Raw genomic sequence first — 20,563 nt, forward strand, 5'->3', positions numbered from 1 at the left:
CGTGACCATAATATCCTTATGGCGAAGAGAAAATAGCAGATTTTAGCATATTCTGGCTATTTTCTCTTCGCCGTAAGGACACATTCATGAGAGGGCTAATAAGGTCCTTTCGGATAAGAACGTGACAATAATGTCCTTATGGTGAAGAGAAAATAGCTGATTTTAGGATTATCTGGCTATTTTCTCTTCGCCGTAAGGACATAACCATGAGAGGGCTAATAAGGTCCTTTCGGATAAGAACGTGACCATAATGTCCTTATGGCGAAGAGAAAATAGCTGATTTTAGCATATTCTGGCTATTTTCTCTTCGCCGTAAGGACATAACCATGAGACGGCTAATAAGGTCCTTTCGGATAAGAACGTGACCATAATGTCCTTATGGCGAAGAGAAAATAGCTGATTTTAGCATATTCTGGCTATTTTCGCTTTGCCGTAAGGACATAACCATGAGAGGGCTAATAAGGTCCTTTCGGATAAGAACGTGACCATAATGTCCTTATGGCGAAGAGAAAATAGCTGATTTTAGCATATCCTGGCTATTTTCTCTTCGCCGTAAGGACATAACCATGAGAGGGCTAATAAGGTCCTTTCGGATAAGAACGTGACCATAATATCCTTATGGCGAAGAGAAAATAGCAGATTTTAGCATATTCTGGCTATTTTCTCTTCGCCGTAAGGACACATTCATGAGAGGGCTAATAAGGTCCTTTCGGATAAGAACGTGACAATAATGTCCTTATGGTGAAGAGAAAATAGCTGATTTTAGGATTATCTGGCTATTTTCTCTTCGCCGTAAGGACATAACCATGAGAGGGCTAATAAGGTCCTTTCGGATAAGAACGTGACCATAATGTCCTTATGGCGAAGAGAAAATAGCTGATTTTAGCATATTCTGGCTATTTTCTCTTCGCCGTAAGGACATAACCATGAGACGGCTAATAAGGTCCTTTCGGATAAGAACGTGACCATAATGTCCTTATGGCGAAGAGAAAATAGCTGATTTTAGCATATTATGGCTATTTTCTCTTCGCCGTAAGGACATAACCATGAGAGGGCTAATAAGGTCCTTTCGGATAAGAACGTGACCATAATGTCCTTATGGCGAAGAGAAAATAGCTGATTTTAGCATATTCTGGCTATTTTCTCTTCGCCGTAAGGACATAACCATGAGAGGGCTAATAAGGTCCTTTTGGATAAAAACGTGACTATAATGTCCTTATGGCAAAGAGAAAGTAGCTGATTTTAGCATATTCTGGCTATTTTCTCTTCGCCGTAAGGACATAACCATGAGAGGGCTAATAAGGTCCTTTCGGATAAGAACATGACCATAATGTCCTTATGGCGAAGAGAAAATAGCTGATTTTAGGATTATCTGGCTATTTTCTCTTCGCCGTAAGGACATAACCATGAGAGGGCTAATAAGGTCCTTTCGGATAAGAACGTGACCATAATGTCCTTATGGCGAAGAGAAAATAGCTGATTTTAGCATATCCTGACTATTTTCTCTTCGCCGTAAGGACATAACCATGAGAGGGCTAATAAGGTCCTTTCGGATAAGAACGTGACAATAATGTCCCTATGGTGAAGAGAAAATAGCTGATTTTAGGATTATCTGGCTATTTTCTCTTCGCCGTAAGGACATAACCATGAGAGGGCTAATAACGTCCTTTACATGAAGAGAAAATAGCCAAGTGTTAGTAGAAGTGGTTGATTTACTTTCATGTGCAGGACCTGACCACTAGGTGGCAAAAAGGTCCTTATCACGAAGGTAAAGTAGACTGCTCTGCATAGATTGAGATAATTTCTCTTCATCATAAAGACCACGTCCTTACGGCGAAGAGAAAATATACTCAACCCTGGGGAAACTGGCTGTGTGTGTGTGTAGGGCGTTGGGGGGGGGGGGGGGGCTGGTGTGTTTGGTGATATGGGCATGTTGCTGGGGTGGGTTGCTCACTTGGAAGCTATGCTCAGGCGGGTGATCTTCACGTCTGTGGATGCTCGGTCCTTGTGCATTTGGCTGCACTATGTGCACTGAGAGGGGCTTTGTTGGCCGCGTTGTTGGCTGTGGGGGAAGGATGCGGGGAGGGTCGCTGCTCGTCCGGCTCAGGGGATCCCGCCAGTGGCGGTTCTATGTGCGGGTGGGCATTCCAGTCACCTCACCAGCGCCATCCGCACCCATCTGCTGCCCGCATCACAATGCTTCCTGCTGCCGGGCGGCCGCCCCCAGTCGTGTACATGCAAAAAAAGAAATATTTGAAGGGGACTTATCCTGCGCTTCTTGATAAGATCACCGTCACACTAGGCTCCCAGAAGTGTTTTGTTGGGCTCATATGGATGGCATATAAAAGAGAATATCGTATATAGTGACGTACAATTTTACTCATCCATGTAACAAATAACAATGCAGTAACAATATACACAGGTTAAAAACATTCCATATTTGGCATAAAAATAGCAGCAATGGTTAAAAATGGCTCAATGGCCTGGACTGGATTAAGAGGAGAAATGGAAAATTACCAGAATGATTTGAACTGCATGAGCAGTTCAAAAACAGCTTGCGGGTTTTTAGTGGGACAGGGGAACCCGGGAATCCCCTATACCTCGCTGTACTGCACTGGTCAGTCCTCCGGCACTCCTCAGCTCACTGTCCTGTCTCCACCAACGCGTTTCAACCTCATACAGAGGTCTTTTTCAAGGTGTAAAGTGATTTAATGTGCTGCTGAAAAAAAAGATCTATTTAAAAGTCCTGTGGCCAATCACCTTTCGGCGGCCGCAGCTGGACCCTATCTTAATGATTGTTCCACTCTGTCCCATGTTGTGTGGCTCCACCTCTCATTTCCTGTTGACGTTTGTTTCTATGACAACTGGGTTTCCTTCACTGGATGTGATCGGGTAGTGGCGTCACGTCACTTCCGGTGACGGACGTCAGCGCTGTTCATTGTTTACATGTTTAATTAGATTTCCTTCAGTTCAGGTAGCTTCTAGCCGCCGGATGGCATAAAGTCATATCCATTTAGAGTGTGGAAAGAGAGAGTGGGAGGTGTGGGCAAAAGAGTCTCTTTACCTCTTTCTTAAGAGGCGTCGCGTCACTTCCGGTGACGGACGTCAGCGCAAATCCTGTATTAAAATGTAAATAATACATACAATGGAGTGAAGTTGTGTCATAGTGTCAATCGTTAAAATTACAATACATCATCTACTCTACAGGTAGTAATGATCCCAATCAAATAAAAACAATAAAAAGAGGAACAATAAAAGATTATTTTATAATATTAAACGAAACTTATGACTAAAAATTCTATTTTTTTCTGTTATTATTAATTATGCAGGTAATTTTTTAATGAGAATAGATATGGGCAGGACTGGATGTCCAAATGAGGGAAAAAAAGGGGGTTGGGGGCCTTGAGGACACTCCCTGATGTTGTAAATCATTCTTATAGAAACCACTTAATTTCGAAGTCGCTGTTCAGACCATCAGGTTTCAACGTCCCTAGCTCATATATTGCTCTCATCTCAGCTTTTGCCAGCTGGGTCGCTGTATCTTTGTGTCTCCAATCTCCTTTTATATGCTTTAAGCCGCAGAACTGTCTAATTCCATTGCAATTGCTTTGATGGGACACGCGGAAATGTTCTGACAGGGCGTGGGTGGTCAGGGATTTCTTAATATTCCTAAGATGTTCTCCCAGCCTAGTTTTAAGGGGTCGGGAGGTTCTCCCCACATACCACAAACCACACCCACACTCAATGGCATAAACCACACTGCTGGTGTTACATGTTATAAAGTCCAATATCTTAAATTGTTTTTTATTTATGGTCACTTCTGTAACTTTACTGCCTGAGCCTTTGATACCTCTACATCCCAAGCAGCTGCCGCATCCAAAAAAGCCCTTTGACTTCACAGTGTTCATCCTTTTTGCTGGTGGTTGGGCGCTCTTAACCAGACTTGATTTGATGTTTGGAGCTTTCTTGTAGATGCATTTTGGTCTGTTTGGCAAAAGGTGATCTTCACGTCTGTGGATGCTCGGTCCTTGTGCATTTGGCTGCACTATGTGCACTGAGAGGGGCTTTGTTGGCCGCGTTGTTGGCTGTGGGGGAAGGATGCGGGGAGGGTCGCTGCTCGTCCGGCTCAGGGGATCCCGCCAGTGGCGGTTCTATGTGCGGGTGGGCATTCCAGTCACCTCACCAGCGCCATCCGCACCCATCTGCTGCCCGCATCACAATGCTTCCTGCTGCCGGGCGGCCGCCCCCAGTCCCCAGCCCACTTCCTCCTGACGGCCACCCCACCGTCCTCTTTTGGCCGATTCCTGCTGGCTGCCGCCCCCTGGCCACTTACCACTGCCGGTCGCCTCCTGCCACTACTCACTCACGCTCAGCTTCACGCTGGGTGGAAGTATGAGAACATAGAGCCAAGGGACCACAGGCGCCGGATGTGAGTGATGGCTAGCTGGTGCTAGTGTATAAGGGGCTAGGTGGTGCAATTTGTTTAATGGGCTACCTGGTGCAATGTGTATGATGGGCTACCTGGTGCAATGTGTATAATGGGCTACCTGACGCAATGTGTATAATGGGCTACCTGGCATAATGTGTATAAGGAGCTGCCTGGTGCAATGTGTATAATGAGCTACCTGGCGCAATGTGTATAATGGGCTACCTGGCATAATGTGTATAAGGAGCTACCTGGTGCAATGTGTATAAGGGGCTACTTGGTGCAATGTGAATAATGGGAAACCTGGTGAATTGTGTATAAGGGGCTACCTGTGTATAATAGGCTCTACCTCATGCAGTGTGTAAAATGGGCTACCTGGTGCAATGTGTATAAGAGCTACCTAGTGCAATGTGCCCCTGAGGCAACTAGGTTGTGGGGAGCGCCACCAGCAAATTTGATCCTGCGCCTTAGCTTACCTGCTACAGAAAGCAGACACTAGGAGGTATATTTACTAGAGATGAGCGCCTGAAATTTTTCGGGTTTTGTGTTTTGGTTTTGGGTTCGGTTCCGCGGCCGTGTTTTGGGTTCGAACGCGTTTTGGCAAAACCTCACCGAATTTTTTTTGTCGGATTCGGGTGTGTTTTGGATTCGGGTGTTTTTTTCAAAAAACACTAAAAAACAGCTTAAATCATAGAATTTGGGGGTCATTTTGATCCCAAAGTATTATTAACCTCAAAAACCATAATTTACACTCATTTTCAGTCTATTCTGAATACCTCACACCTCACAATATTATTTTTAGTCCTAAAATTTGCACCGAGGTCGCTGTGTGAGTAAGATAAGCGACCCTAGTGGCCGACACAAACACCGGGCCCATCTAGGAGTGGCACTGCAGTGTCACGCAGGATGTCCCTTCCAAAAAACCCTCCCCAAACAGCACATGACGCAAAGAAAAAAAGAGGCGCAATGAGGTAGCTGTGTGAGTAAGATTAGCGACCCTAGTGGCCGACACAAACACCGGGCCCATCTAGGAGTGGCACTGCAGTGTCACGCAGGATGGCCCTTCCAAAAAACCCTCCCCAAACAGCACATGACGCAAAGAAAAAAAGAGGCGCAATGAGGTAGCTGTGTGAGTAAGATTAGCGACCCTAGTGGCCGACACAAACACCGGGCCCATCTAGGAGTGGCACTGCAGTGTCACGCAGGATGTCCCTTCCAAAAAACCCTCCCCAAACAGCACATGACGCAAAGAAAAAAAGAGGCGCAATGAGGTAGCTGTGTGAGTAAGATTAGCGACCCTAGTGGCCGACACAAACACCGGGCCCATCTAGGAGTGGCACTGCAGTGTCACGCAGGATGTCCCTTCCAAAAAACCCTCCCCAAACAGCACATGACGCAAAGAAAAAAAGAGGCGCAATGAGGTAGCTGACTGTGTGAGTAAGATTAGCGACCCTAGTGGCCGACACAAACACCGGGCCCATTTAGGAGTGGCACTGCAGTGTCACGCAGGATGTCCCTTCCAAAAAACCCACCCCAATCAGCACATGATGCAAAGAAAAAGAAAAGAAAAAAGAGGTGCAAGATGGAATTGTCCTTGGGCCCTCCCTCCCACCCTTATGTTGTATAAACAAAACAGGACATGCACACTTTAACCAACCCATCATTTCAGTGACAGGGTCTGCCACACGACTGTGACTGATATGACGGGTTGGTTTGGACCCCCCCCAAAAAAGAAGCAATTAATCTCTCCTTGCACAAACTGGCTCTACAGAGGCAAGATGTCCACCTCATCATCACCCTCCGATATATCACCGTGTACATCCCCCTCCTCACAGATTATCAATTCGTCCCCACTGGAATCCACCATCTCAGCTCCCTGTGTACTTTGTGGAGGCAATTGCTGCTGGTCAATGTCTCCGCGGAGGAATTGATTATAATTCATTTTAATGAACATCATCTTCTCCACATTTTCTGGATGTAACCTCGTACGCCGATTGCTGACAAGGTGAGCGGCGGCACTAAACACTCTTTCGGAGTACACACTTGTGGGAGGGCAACTTAGGTAGAATAAAGCCAGTTTGTGCAAGGGCCTCCAAATTGCCTCTTTTTCCTGCCAGTATAAGTACGGACTGTGTGACGTGCCTACTTGGATGCGGTCACTCATATAATCCTCCACCATTCTATCAATGTTGAGAGAATCATATGCAGTGACAGTAGACGACATGTCCGTAATCGTTGTCAGGTCCTTCAGTCCGGACCAGATGTCAGCATCAGCAGTCGCTCCAGACTGCCCTGCATCACCGCCAGCGGGTGGGCTCGGAATTCTGAGCCTTTTCCTCGCACCCCCAGTTGCGGGAGAATGTGAAGGAGGAGATGTTGACAGGTCGCGTTCCGCTTGACTTGACAATTTTGTCACCAGCAGGTCTTTCAACCCCAGCAGACTTGTGTCTGCCGGAAAGAGAGATCCAAGGTAGGCTTTAAATCTAGGATCGAGCACGGTGGCCAAAATGTAGTGCTCTGATTTCAACAGATTGACCACCCGTGAATCCTTGTTAAGCGAATTAAGGGCTCCATCCACAAGTCCCACATGCCTAGCGGAATCGCTCCGTGTTAGCTCCTCCTTCAATGTCTCCAGCTTCTTCTGCAAAAGCCTGATGAGGGGAATGACCTGACTCAGGCTGGCAGTGTCTGAACTGACTTCACGTGTGGCAAGTTCAAAGGGCATCAGAACCTTGCACAACGTTGAAATCATTCTCCACTGCGCTTGAGACAGGTGCATTCCACCTACTATATCGTGCTCAATTGTATAGGCTTGAATGGCCTTTTGCTGCTCCTCCAACCTCTGAAGCATATAGAGGGTTGAATTCCACCTCGTTACCACTTCTTGCTTCAGATGATGGCAGGGCAGGTTCAGTAGTTTTTGGTGGTGCTCCAGTCTTCTGTACGTGGTGCCTGTACGCCGAAAGTGTCCCGCAATTCTTCTGGCCACCGACAGCATCTCTTGCACGCCCCTGTCGTTTTTTAAAAAATTCTGCACCACCAAATTCAAGGTATGTGCAAAACATGGGACGTGCTGGAATTTGCCCATATTTAATGCACACACAATATTGCTGGCGTTGTCCGATGCCACAAATCCACAGGAGAGTCCAATTGGGGTAAGCCATTCCGCGATGATCTTCCTCAGTTGCCGTAAGAGGTTTTCAGCTGTGTGCGTATTCTGGAAAGCGGTGATACAAAGCGTAGCCTGCCTAGGAAAGAGTTGGCGTTTGCGAGATGCTGCTACTGGTGCCGCCGCTGCTGTTCTTGCGGCGGGAGTCCATACATCTACCCAGTGGGCTGTCACAGTCATATAGTCCTGACCCTGCCCTGCTCCACTTGTCCACATGTCCGTGGTTAAGTGGACATTGGGTACAGCTGCATTTTTTAGGACACTGGTGACTCTTTTTCTGAGGTCTGTGTACATTTTCGGTATCGCCTGCCTAGAGAAATGGAACCTAGATGGTATTTGGTACCGGGGACACAGTACCTCCAACAAGTCTCTAGTTGGCTCTGCAGTAATGATGGATACCGGAACCACGTTTCTCACCACCCAGGATGCCAAGGCCTCAGTTATCCGCTTTGCAGTAGGATGACTGCTGTGATATTTCATCTTCCTCGCAAAGGACTGTTGGACAGTCAATTGCTTGGTGGAAGTAGTAAAAGTGGTCTTACGACTTCCCCTCTGGGATGACCATCGACTCCCAGCAGCAACAACAGCAGCGCCAGCAGCAGTAGGCGTTACACGCAAGGATGCATCGGAGGAATCCCAGGCAGGAGAGGAATCGTCAGAATTGCCAGTGACATGGCCTGCAGGACTATTGGCATTCCTGGGGAAGGAGGAAATTGACACTGAGGGAGTTGGTGGGGTGGTTTGCGTGAGCTTGGTTACAAGAGGAAGGGATTTACTGGTCAGTGGACTGCTTCCGCTGTCACCCAAAGCTTTTGAACTTGTCACTGACTTATTATGAATGCGCTGCAGGTGACGTATAAGGGAGGATGTTCCGAGGTGGTTAACGTCCTTACCCCTACTTATTACAGCTTGACAAAGGGAACACACGGCTTGACACCTGTTGTCCGCATTTCTGGTGAAATACCTCCACACCGAAGAGCTGATTTTTTTGGTATTTTCACCTGGCATGTCAACGGCCATATTCCTCCCACGGACAACAGGTGTCTCCCCGGGTGCCTGACTTAAACAAACCACCTCACCATCAGAATCCTCCTGGTCAATTTCCTCCCCAGCGCCAGCAACACCCATATCCTCCTCATCCTGGTGTACTTCAACACTGACATCTTCAATCTGACTATCAGGAACTGGACTGCGGGTGCTCCTTCCAGCACTTGCAGGGGGCGTGCAAATGGTGGAAGGCGCGTGCTCTTCACGTCCAGTGTTGGGAAGGTCAGGCATCGCAACCGACACAATTGGACTCTCCTTGTGGATTTGGGATTTCGAAGAATGCACAGTTCTTTGCTGTGCTGCTTTTGCCAGCTTGAGTCTTTTCATTTTTCTAGCGAGAGGCTGAGTGCTTCCATCCTCATGTGAAGCTGAACCACTAGCCATGAACATAGGCCAGGGCCTCAGCCGTTCCTTGCCACTCCGTGTCGTAAATGGCATATTGGCAAGTTTACGCTTCTCCTCCGACAATTTTATTTTAGGTTTTGGAGTCCTTTTTTTTCTGATATTTGGTGTTTTGGATTTGACATGCTCTGTACTATGACATTGGGCATCGGCCTTGGCAGACGACGTTGCTGGCATTTCATCGTCTCGGCCATGACTAGTGGCAGCAGCTTCAGCACGAGGTGGAAGTGGATCTTGATCTTTCCCTAATTTTGGAACCTCAACATTTTTGTTCTCCATATTTTAATAGGCACAACTAAAAGGCACCTCAGGTAAACAATGGAGATGGATACTAGTATACAATTATGGACTGCCTGCCGAGTGCAGACACAGAGGTAGCCACAGCCGTGAACTACCGTACTGTACTGTGTCTGCTGCTAATATAGACTGGTTGATAAAGAGATGTCTATGTAACTATGTATGTATAAAGAAGAAAGAAAAAAAAAACACGGTTAGGTGGTATACAATTATGGACGGACTGCCTGCCGAGTGCAGACACAGAGGTAGCCACAGCCGTGAACTACCGTACTGTACTGTGTCTGCTGCTAATAATATAGACTGGTTGATAAAGAGATGTCGTAGTAGTATGTATGTATAAAGAAGAAAGAAAAAAAAACCACGGTTAGGTGGTATACAATTATGGACGGACTGCCTGCCGAGTGCAGACACAGAGGTAGCCACAGCCGTGAACTACCGTACTGTACTGTGTCTGCTGCTAATATAGACTGGTTGATAAAGAGATGTCTATGTAACTATGTATGTATAAAGAAGAAAGAAAAAAAAACCACGGTTAGGTGGTATACAATTATGGACGGACTGCCTGCCGAGTGCAGACACAGAGGTAGCCACAGCCGTGAACTACCGTACTGTACTGTGTCTGCTGCTAATATAGACTGGTTGATAAAGAGATGTCTATGTAACTATGTATGTATAAAGAAGAAAGAAAAAAAAAACCACGGTTAGGTGGTATACAATTATGGACGGACTGCCTGCCGAGTGCAGACACAGAGGTAGCCACAGCCGTGAACTACCGTACTGTACTGTGTCTGCTGCTAATATAGACTGGTTGATAAAGAGATGTCTATGTAACTATGTATGCATAAAGAAGAAAGAAAAAAAAACCACGGTTAGGTGGTATACAATTATGGACGGACTGCCTGCCGAGTGCAGACACAGAGGTAGCCACAGCCGTGAACTACCGTACTGTACTGTGTCTGCTGCTAATATAGACTGGTTGATAAAGAGATGTCTATGTAACTATGTATGTATAAAGAAGAAAGAAAAAAAAACCACGGTTAGGTGGTATACAATTATGGACGGACTGCCTGCCGAGTGCAGACACAGAGGTAGCCACAGCCGTGAACTACCGTACTGTACTGTGTCTGCTGCTAATATAGACTGGTTGATAAAGAGATGTCGTAGTAGTATGTATGTATAAAGAAGAAAAAAAAAACACGGTTAGGTGGTATACAATTATGGACGGACTGCCTGCCGAGTGCAGACACAGAGGTAGCCACAGCCGTGAACTACCGTACTGTGTCTGCTGCGACTGGATGATAAATGATATAAAAAATATATATATATCACTACTGCAGCCGGACAGGTATATATTATATATTATATAATGACGGACCTGCTGGACACTGTCTGTCAGCAGAATGAGTTTTATTTTTATAGAATAAAAAAAACAACAACACACAAGTGAAGTCACACGACGAGTGTTTAACTTTTTCAGGCAATCACAATATAAGTATACTACTAACTATACTGGTGGTCAGTGTGGTCAGGTCACTGGTCAGTCACACTGGCAGTGGCACTCCTGCAGCAAAAGTGTGCACTGTTTAATTTTAATATAATATTATGTACTCCTGGCTCCTGCTATAACCTATAACTGGCACTGCAGTGCTCCCCAGTCTCCCCCACAATTATAAGCTGTGTGAGCTGAGCAGTCAGACAGATATATAATATATATAGATGATGCAGCACACTGGGCTGAGCCTGAGCAGTGCACACAGATATGGTATGTGACTGAGTCACTGTGTGTATCGCTTTTTTCAGGCAGAGAACGGATATATTAAATAAACTGCACTGTCTGGTGGTCACTCACTATATAATATTATGTACTCCTGGCTCCTGCTATAACCTATAACTGGCACTGCAGTGCTCCCCAGTCTCCCCCACAATTATAAGCTGTGTGAGCTGAGCAGTCAGACAGATATATAATATATATAGATGATGCAGCACACTGGGCTGAGCCTGAGCAGTGCACACAGATATGGTATGTGACTGAGTCACTGTGTGTATCGCTTTTTTCAGGCAGAGAACGGATATATTAAATAAACTGCACTGTCTGGTGGTCACTCACTAGTAAACTCTCTGCACTCTCTACACTTCTACAGTACTCCTCCTAGTCCTAAGCTCCAGTAAATCTCTCTCTCTTATAATCTAAATGGAGAGGACGCCAGCCACGTCCTCTCACTATCAATCTCAATGCACGTGTGAAAATGGCGGCGACGCGCGGCTCCTTATATAGAATCCGAGTCTTGCGAGAATCCGACAGCGTCATGATGACGTTCGGGCGCGCTCGGGTTAACCGAGCAAGGCGGGAGGATCCGAGTCTGCTCGGACCCGTGAAAAAAACCATGAAGTTCGGGCGGGTTCAGATTCAGAGAAACCGAACCCGCTCATCTCTAATATTTACTAAAGGTTCTAAAAATGAAAAGTGGTGATGTTGCCCATAGCAACTAATCAGATTATGTCTATCATTTTCTAGGATGCAACAGAGAAACGATAGAGAGAATTTGATTTGTTGCTGTGGGTAACATCACCACTTTTCATTTTTAGAACCTTTAGTAAATTTACACCTAGTACCCAGAGCGGCTTTGACTCAGGCAAGGAACAATGTGTGGCGGGCCCTGCGTGACACAACCCCTAGTCACAACCCCCGCTGTTGCTGGTCACATCCCCTGCGACGGTACACAATAGGCCCTTCATAGATTTCAGCTCCAGGCCCATGTGGTCCTTAATCTGGCACTGGTGATTATGCAGCAGCAGCACTGACAGTGACCTGCATGCGGCTGTCACTGTCAGTGCTGCTGTTACAGGGAGAGACGAGAGAGATAGTGCCAGCCAGTGTCTTCTGCACTCAGTGTCAGTGCATGTAAGTGTTTAGTTTACACATACTGTCACACCACTGCTTTATTCTTGTTGTCCACTGTCCAGGTCTTTCAGTAACTTAATAGCGCCACAACAGCGGCGCTGCTAAGTTACTGAAAGCCCTGAACATTGAACAACAATTATACATTAATGTCCCCCCACCCCACCCCTGCCTTCCCCACTCCAATTCCAAATAGTTTTTTTTTATTCATTAAAATTCTCTACACAACACACACACAAATACTACATTTGCCTGCTCATCACGTTTGATGAGCAGGCACTTTGCGGTGCAGAACTCGGTGTTTGGCGGTAGCGGGCAGCGGCGGCGGGCAGCGTGACTTGACTTGTGCGGCGGAGGCGGGCAGCGGGACTTATGCGGCGTTGGGAGTTATGCAGCGGCGGCGGGGCTTGTGCGGCGGAGGTAGGCAGCGGGACTTCTGCGGCGGCGGGACTTCAGCGGCGGCGGGACTTCTGCTGCGGGACTCAGCAGGGCATTTTGGCTGCAGGTCTGGATCATGGATCTAGTCCCTGCAGCCATTAGGGCACCATAGTTGAGGGCTTTGCCACTTTCAAAAATGGCGCTGAAGTGCAGAGCCATTTTTGAAATACAAGATGGCCGCCGCGAGCCAATCACCCCGGCCAGTGCCTCACCAGCAACTGACCTCACCGCACGCCACTGCTGTAACTAGGAATCACTTCCCATGGTCATAGGTGTGCGCAGGGGGGGTGCCTGGTGCGCACAGGCACCCCCTAATGTCTGGCACCCTGATCTCACATGCCTGATGCAGCGATCGCAGAGCAGGCTGATTACTGTCCCCTCTGCGCTGCACCCCGTCAGGACTGCATTACTGACTGGACACCTGGGTTAATCAAGGGTGCCACTGCCACCGGCTTTCAAATTCCCGGCTCCACCTCAATGTATAAAAACAGCGTGATGTGACGTGATGACGTCATGCTGCTCACACGTCCACCCGTCACACGCCCACCTCTCTCCTTCTATTCTATGCCAACACCAGCCACTGATGAGGTTCAGCATGCAGCCAGCGTTCCTCTTAGGAAGACAAATTCAATACTGGCAGACGGCCGGCAGCAGCATTGACACGTCACTTGTTTTTCCAGGAGCAGCAGCAGTACTAGTCTGCGACTGTCAGTGTCAGTGAGTGACTGACTTGTAAGTAAGCTGCTGTAGCTTGCAGGGGAAAGAGAGGGGGAGCCAGACCAGGCTGAGGAGGAGCAGTGTAATTGCAGTGAGTGCCATCAGGGGTGTTTGTATGATGCACACCACAACATCTGACAATGTATCTGCATTATTAATGTAATACCCTGAAGCTATTGCACCATGGAGATCCCCTTGTGATTTTTTTTTTTGTTTACATTGTGGAACTACAAGTCCCAGAGTAGATTGTGGGCTGAACTTTATGTGACCCTGTCAGATTGGGACAGGGATTTTGCCGCCAATTCTCTGGTCCTGTCACTTCTTACCCAGCAACATAAAAAGTCTGGGAAACATGTCCCCAGCTGATTGGGTCCCCTGGGTTGTAGGGCAGAGTGACCAGGGGGTAGTCTGTTGCTGGGGCCCCGGGAGCCAGTCATCATAGAGGAGAGGGGAGGTGGAGGAGCACCAGGACCCTTAAAAGAAGCCTCACAGCACAGGAGAAGAGAGACCTGGAGGAATGGGAATATGTACCTGGGGAAGTGGAGCCATGTAGTGTCCAGAGCCTGAAGACTGGAGTATGCAGCGCTGGGAGGATCGCTGCCAGAGGAGCCCTGGAGGAATGGGAAGATTACCTGGGGAAGGTGTCGCCATGTAGCCCCAGGAGCCGCCTGCCAGTGTGTGAGGACCGTCTGCGCAGAGAAGAAGCCGAGGGGAGAACCAGCGACCGGAGCACCAGTGCCAGAAGAATGCCGGAGACCCTGCCTGAGGAGAAGAGCTGGCCGCGTCAGTGCCAGCGGGGATGGAGTGCGGAGAAGAGCCGCCGCTGCTGAGAGACTGGAGCGCTGGGCCGGAGGAACCGCAGCCCGTCCAGCAGAGCAGTGATGACATCCGTCCCCTGGATTCCAAGGAGCAGCAGATGAGAAGCGCGCAGGCACCGCGAAGGACGACCCCGGGAAGAAGACCCCAGCGAGGACCCCTGGCGGCTGGAGTACGGCGAGGACCCGAGAAGACCCCAGCGTAGAGATGACGGCGCGGACCGGAGTCTGCTGCACAAGAGGAGTGAAGACCCGGAGACGGCGCGGCGGCAGCTGAAGAGGAGAAGACCGGACCGGAGACTGAGGAGGGAGACTCCAGACAGCCACGCTGAAGATGCGGAGGATCGGAGGTGGCAGAAGCGCCGCAGCGATGGGTGAGAACTTGCAAACAACCCTTCCGCTGCCAGAAACTCTGCCCCTGTTGAGCCCTTCCGCTGCTTGAACTCTGCAAAGAGGGGACATAGTATTAGTAAAGGGTGTAGACACCCCTAAGATCCCCTGTGTCCGGTATTTAACCCCTTCTGCTGCAAAGACTCTGTAATCTGGGGGCAATATATTGTATTCCAGGGGAAGAGGCTCCCCACTAGTGCTGTGCCCCGCATATTTGTTTTGGAATGTTGTAAAAGGGGGTAGACTGCCCTTATATATTTGTGAATGTATTTATCTGCTATTAAGGAATGCTGGTACTGATAGGTCTTTGTATGCAAGCTCCGCCCAGCAGTGTGAAAGCTAATGTTAAAGCATTTATCTGCTATTAAGGATTGCTGATACTGATAGTTCTTTTTATGCAAGCTCCGCCCAGCAGTGTGAAAGCTAATGTTAAAGCATTTATCCGCTATTAAGGAATGCTGGTACTGATAGTTCTTTTTATGCAAGCTCCGCCCAGCAGTGTGAAAGCTAATGTTAAAGCATTTATCTGCTATTAAGGATTGCTGATACTGATAGTTCTTTTTATGCAAGCTCCGCCCAGCAGTGTGAAAGTTAATGTTAAAGCATTTATCCGCTATTAAGGAATGCTGGTACTGATAGTTCTTTTTATGCAAGCTCCGCCCAGCAGTGTGAAAGCTAATGTTAATGCATTTATCTGCTATTAAGGAATGCTGGTACTGATAGTTTTTTTTATGCAAGCTCCGCCCAGCAGTGTGAAAGCTAATGTTAATGCATTTATCTGCTATTAAGGAATGCTGGTACTGATAGTTCTTTTATTGCAAGTTCCGCCAAGCAGTGTGAAAGCTAATGTTAATGCATTTATCTACTATTAAGGAATGCTGGTACTGATAGTTCTTTTTATGCAAGCTCCGCCCAGCAGTGTGAAAGCTAATGTTAATGCATTTGTCTGCTATTAAGGAATGCTGGTACTGATAGTTCTTTTTATGCAAGCTCCGCCCAGCAGTGTGAAAGCTAATGTTAATGCATTTATCTGCTATTAAGGAATGCTGGTACTGATAGTTCTTTTTATGCAAGCTCCGCCCAGCAGTGTGAAAGCTAATGTTAATGCATTTATCTGCTATTAAGGAATGCTGGTACTGATAGTTCTTTTTATGCAAGCTCCGCCCAGCAGTATGAAAGCTAATGTTAATGCATTTATCTGCTATTAAGGAATGCTGGTACTGATAGTTCTTTTTTTATTGCAAGTTCCGCCCAGCAGTGTGAAAGCTAATGTTAATGCATTTATCTGCTATTAAGGAATGCTGGTACTGATAGTTCTTTTTATGCAAGCTCCGCCCAGCAGTGTGAAAGCTAATGTTAATGCATTTATCTGCTATTAAGGAATGCTGGTACTGATAGTTCTTTTTATGCAAGCTCCGCCCAGCAGTGTGAAAGCTAATGTTAATGCATTTATCTGCTATTAAGGAATGCTGGTACTGATAGTTCTTTTTATGCAAGTCCGCCCAGCAGTGTGAAAGCTAATGTTAATGCATTTGTCTGCTATTAAGGAATGCTGGTACTGATAGTTCTTTTTTATGCAAGCTCCGCCCAACAGTATGAAAGCTAATGTTAATGCATTTATCTGCTATTAAGGAATGCTGGTACTGATAGTTCTTTTATTGCAAGTTCGGCCCAGCAGTGTGAAAGCTAATGTTAATGCATTTATCTGCTATTAAGGAATGCTGGTACTGATAGTTCTTTTTATGCAAGCTCCGCCCAGCAGTGTGAAAGCTAATGTTAATGCATTTATCTGCTATTAAGGAATGCTGGTACTGATAGTTCTTTTTTATGCAAGCTCCGCCCAGCAGTGTGAAAGCTAATGTTAATGCATTTATCCGCTACTAAGGAACGCTGGTTACCTGAGACTGTTGTTTACAAGCCATAACCAGCCTGCTTTAATTGTGCACAAGTTACCTGCTTACCTGCTACTTGTATTGATAACGCTGGTTACCTGAGACTGTCGTTTAATAGCCATAACCAGCCTGCTTTAATCGTGCACAAGTTCCTGCTTACCTGCTACTTGTATTGCTAACGCTGGTTACCTGAGATTGTCGTTTAATAGCCATAACCAGCCTGCTTTAATCGTGCACAAGTTCCTGCTTACCTGCTACTTGTATTGCTGACGCTGGTTACCTGAGACTGTCGTTTAATAGCCATAACCAGCCTGCTTTAATCGTGCACAAGTTCCTGCTTACCTGCTACCTGTATTGCTGACGCTGGTTACCTGAGACTGTCGTTTAGTAGCCATAACCAGCCTGCTTTAATTGTGCACAAGTTACCTGCTGACCTGCTACTTGTATTGCTAACGCTGGTTACCTGAGACTGTCGTTTAATAGCCATAACCAGCCGGCTTTAATCGTGCACAAGTTCCTGCTTACCTGCTACTTGTATTGCTAACGCTGGTTACCTGAGACTTTCGTTTAATAGCCATAACCAGCCTGCTTTAATCGTGCACAAGTTCCTGCTTACCTGCTACCTGTATTGCTGACGCTGGTTACCTGAGACTGTTGTTTAGTAGCCATAACCAGCCTGCTTTAATTGTGCACAAGTTACCTGCTTACCTGCTACTTGTATTGCTAACGCTGGTTACCTGAGACTGTCGTTTAATAGCCATAACCAGCCTGCTTTAATCGTGCACAAGTTCCTGCTTACCTGCTACCTGTATTGCTGACGCTGGTTACCTGAGACTGTTGTTTAGTAGCCATAACCAGCCTGCTTTAATTGTGCACAAGTTACCTGCTGACCTGCTACTTGTATTGCTAACGCTGGTTACCTGAGACTGTCGTTTAATAGCCATAACCAGCCTGCTTTAATCGTGCACAAGTTCCTGCTTACCTGCTACCTGTATTGCTGACGCTGGTTACCTGAGACTGTTGTTTAGTAGCCATAACCAGCCTGCTTTAATTGTGCACAAGTTACCTGCTTACCTGCTACTTGTATTGCTAACGCTGGTTACCTGAGACTGTCGTTTAATAGCCATAACCAGCCTGCTTTAATCGTGCACAAGTTCCTGCTTACCTGCTACCTGTATTGCTGACGCTGGTTACCTGAGACTATTATTTAGAAGCCATAACCAGCCTGCTTCAATTGTGCACCAGTTACTTGCTTACCTGCTACCTGTATTGCTAACGCTGGTTACCTGAGACTGTTATTTAGAAGCCATAACCAGCCTGCTTCAATTGTGCGCCAGTTCCCTATTTACCTGCCTCTTGTAAATTTTGTTAGGATAATAAAATGGAGTTGGATACTATATTATGTTTGTGTTGTCATTGTGTCTGAGAGGTAAAGCAGGTCTGCCGCTCTGATCACCCGAACCTGATTCACACTAGCACCCCACAATTTAGTTCAAGTTTTCGGCACCGTAAATGTCATGTGTTTGTTTGTGGGTGGACATTACATTAGGATTGGTACAAAGTTGGATATTTTATATGCGTTGACCATCAATAGATGGTGCTAGACACGCCAAAAAGGCGGTGCTAGACACACCCCTCCGACGGTGCACCCCCTAATAAAATGTGCTGCGCACGCCAGTGCCCATGGTTATATAACATATATGATCTATATCTATTCCCTAGTACTGTGCCAGCAGCAATGGACAAGCCCCGCCTCCAAACGATACACCACCAGCACGGCGTCGTAGCCCCATGGACAAGCCCCGCCTCCTAGACGCTACATCTCTAGCACAGCGTTGTAGCTCCATGCCTGACATTCCTAACCAATGAGCAGCTGTGCTGAGTGACCCCCCTCCCGGAAATAAACCTCAGTGTAAGCCGCACGCTTTTCCTCCTGGTTCCCCCTCGGTGCACGTGTTTCCTGCGGCGCTGGCAGACATGGCGGCCCCGATCATAGAGCATGTGCTGGCCCAGGCCGAGAGGGACGAGGCGGAGAGGCTGCAGCTCATCACCGTGCACAAGGAGTTGGAGCTGCAGTATGATCCGGGCAGCCTGCTGGCCATAGATCCCAACCCCCCGGACACCAAGAGGTTCCGGCAGCTCAACCGGGCCGAGTTCCTGCGCTCCCTGGCCCGGGACAACACGCAGCTGCTCATCAACCAACTCTGGACGCTGCCCACCCACCGGGTGCAGGAGATGGTGGTGGCCGAGCTCCCGGATCCCAGCACCCGCCTTCCCCGGGAGAAGCCGGTGCCCAAGCCCCGGGCCCCCACCCGCTGGGAGGAGTTCGCCCGGCTGAAGGGCATCCAGAAGAAGAAGAAGACCAACCTGGTGTGGGACGAGGTGCACAAGGAGTGGCGGCGGCGCTGGGGCTACAAGCGGGCTAAAGACGACACGAAAGACTGGCTGATCGAGGTGCCGCACACCGCTGACCCCGGCGAAGACCAGTTCGCCAAGCGGCTGGCCGCCAAGAAGGAGCGGGTGGCCAAGAACGAGCTGAACCGCCTGCGGAACCTGGCCCGGTCACATAAGGGGAAAGTGCCCGGGGTGGGCCTCACCCCCACCGCCCAGCCGTCCCAGGATGACCTGGGCAAGGCCATGCATGTGGCCAAGCGCTCAACCGCATCCATGGGCAGGTTCCAGGACAAGCTGCCCAAGGAGAAGGAGCCCCGGAACGCCGGCAAGAGGAGGAAGTTCCAGCCGCTGCTTGGAGACTTCAAGGCGGAAAGGAGCCGGCAGCTGGAGATCCTGCAGGTCCTGGGCAGCAAGAAGCCGGCCCTGGATGTCACCAAGGCGGTCAACAAGCAGATGCGGGAGGAGGACGCGGAGGAGGCTGCCAAGAGGAGGAAAAAAAAGGGCCGAGGCAGCAAACCTGGAGCTGGCCCTAAGAAGGGGAAAGGCAAGGGTCCGGCCAGAGGGGGCAAGGGACCGGCCAAAGGGGGCAAAGGGTCTGCTGGGAAAGGATTCGGTGGTAAAAGGAGACACAAATAATGGACTGTTACAAAGTTCCTCTTGACTACCTTATTGGGTCAGATGCCCTGTGGATAGTGGCACCTATGGATCTTGTCTGCCACCTTCGATCATGTATGGGACCTCTTGGTAGGAGCTGTACATCACCCCATTAATGACTGTTTCTAGACTGGGAAAGAGGATTCGGTTGCACATGTAATTGCTAAAATGTCAATTGACAAAACATGTATTTTGAAAAGAAAATATATATTTTTATTTTTTTGTGACTTCAAAATAAGAAATGTACATGACATGACTTGGAATAGACTGGCATATAAATGCCATGTGCCAGGAATATATATTGAGTGCTGTGGCACAAATAAAGATCACTTTACTGCTATATTGTGAATCCCTTTGTAGCATGTTCCCAAAATGATTTATTATATCCTAACAGTCAATATGTTAAATAGTATTTACCGGTATTTAACCAATTACAGTGTAGTTTGCGTCCGCTATGTGAAGATATTTGCTTTACTTGTTGGGGGGATGTGCCCATAATCCTCCAAACTAGTGGAAGTGAAGTGATGGTCTGATCCATGGTTCCACAGCTTGTCTGTTTCAGGCTGCCAGCATTGGTGTTTTGCATACACACTGATCAATTTGTATGAATGATTTGACAATGCAAACATCGATATTGTCCAAATTGGCTTGCATTGATAGACCAATGGTGAACAACTGCGGGGACATGCATCGTTCATTGTTGGTGCTTCCACACTGAACGATATATTGTTAATTTTTTAACTATCGTCCATATCGTTAATAAATACTGTCCAGTGTGTAGGGCCCTTTACTCCATCTGTAGGTGCATGTGAGTGACTGCTTCATGATGGAGGTGTATAGACAGCACTACTGCCTGCCTGAAGCAAGACAGCCATGGTACCTAAGCATAAGACTGTAGGAAGCCTTGTGTAAGTTATGCTGAGCTATGGAACAGATTGGTAATAGCAGGTGGGGGCTCTTCTGTTGTTCAATCATCTACCCTTTTGATCTCAGAGCACATTAAGAATACAGAAGTTCAAATAA

The 20,563-nt window shown here is 47.6% G+C and overlaps 1 protein-coding gene across 1 annotated transcript; it reads left to right on the plus strand.

The window, feature by feature from the left end:
* Positions 1 to 18,403: 18,403 nt before the first annotated feature.
* On the plus strand, positions 18,404 to 19,880 carry RRS1 (ribosome biogenesis regulator 1 homolog). The gene has a single exon (XM_063923830.1). It carries the CDS (start codon positions 18,470 to 18,472, stop codon positions 19,520 to 19,522), a length of 1,053 nt encoding a protein of 350 aa, XP_063779900.1. The 5' UTR covers positions 18,404 to 18,469; the 3' UTR covers positions 19,523 to 19,880.
* Positions 19,881 to 20,563: the final 683 nt, after the last annotated feature.

Source organism: Pseudophryne corroboree, chromosome 5, assembly GCF_028390025.1.
Source record: "Pseudophryne corroboree isolate aPseCor3 chromosome 5, aPseCor3.hap2, whole genome shotgun sequence".
Classification (NCBI taxonomy): Eukaryota; Metazoa; Chordata; class Amphibia; order Anura; family Myobatrachidae; genus Pseudophryne; species Pseudophryne corroboree.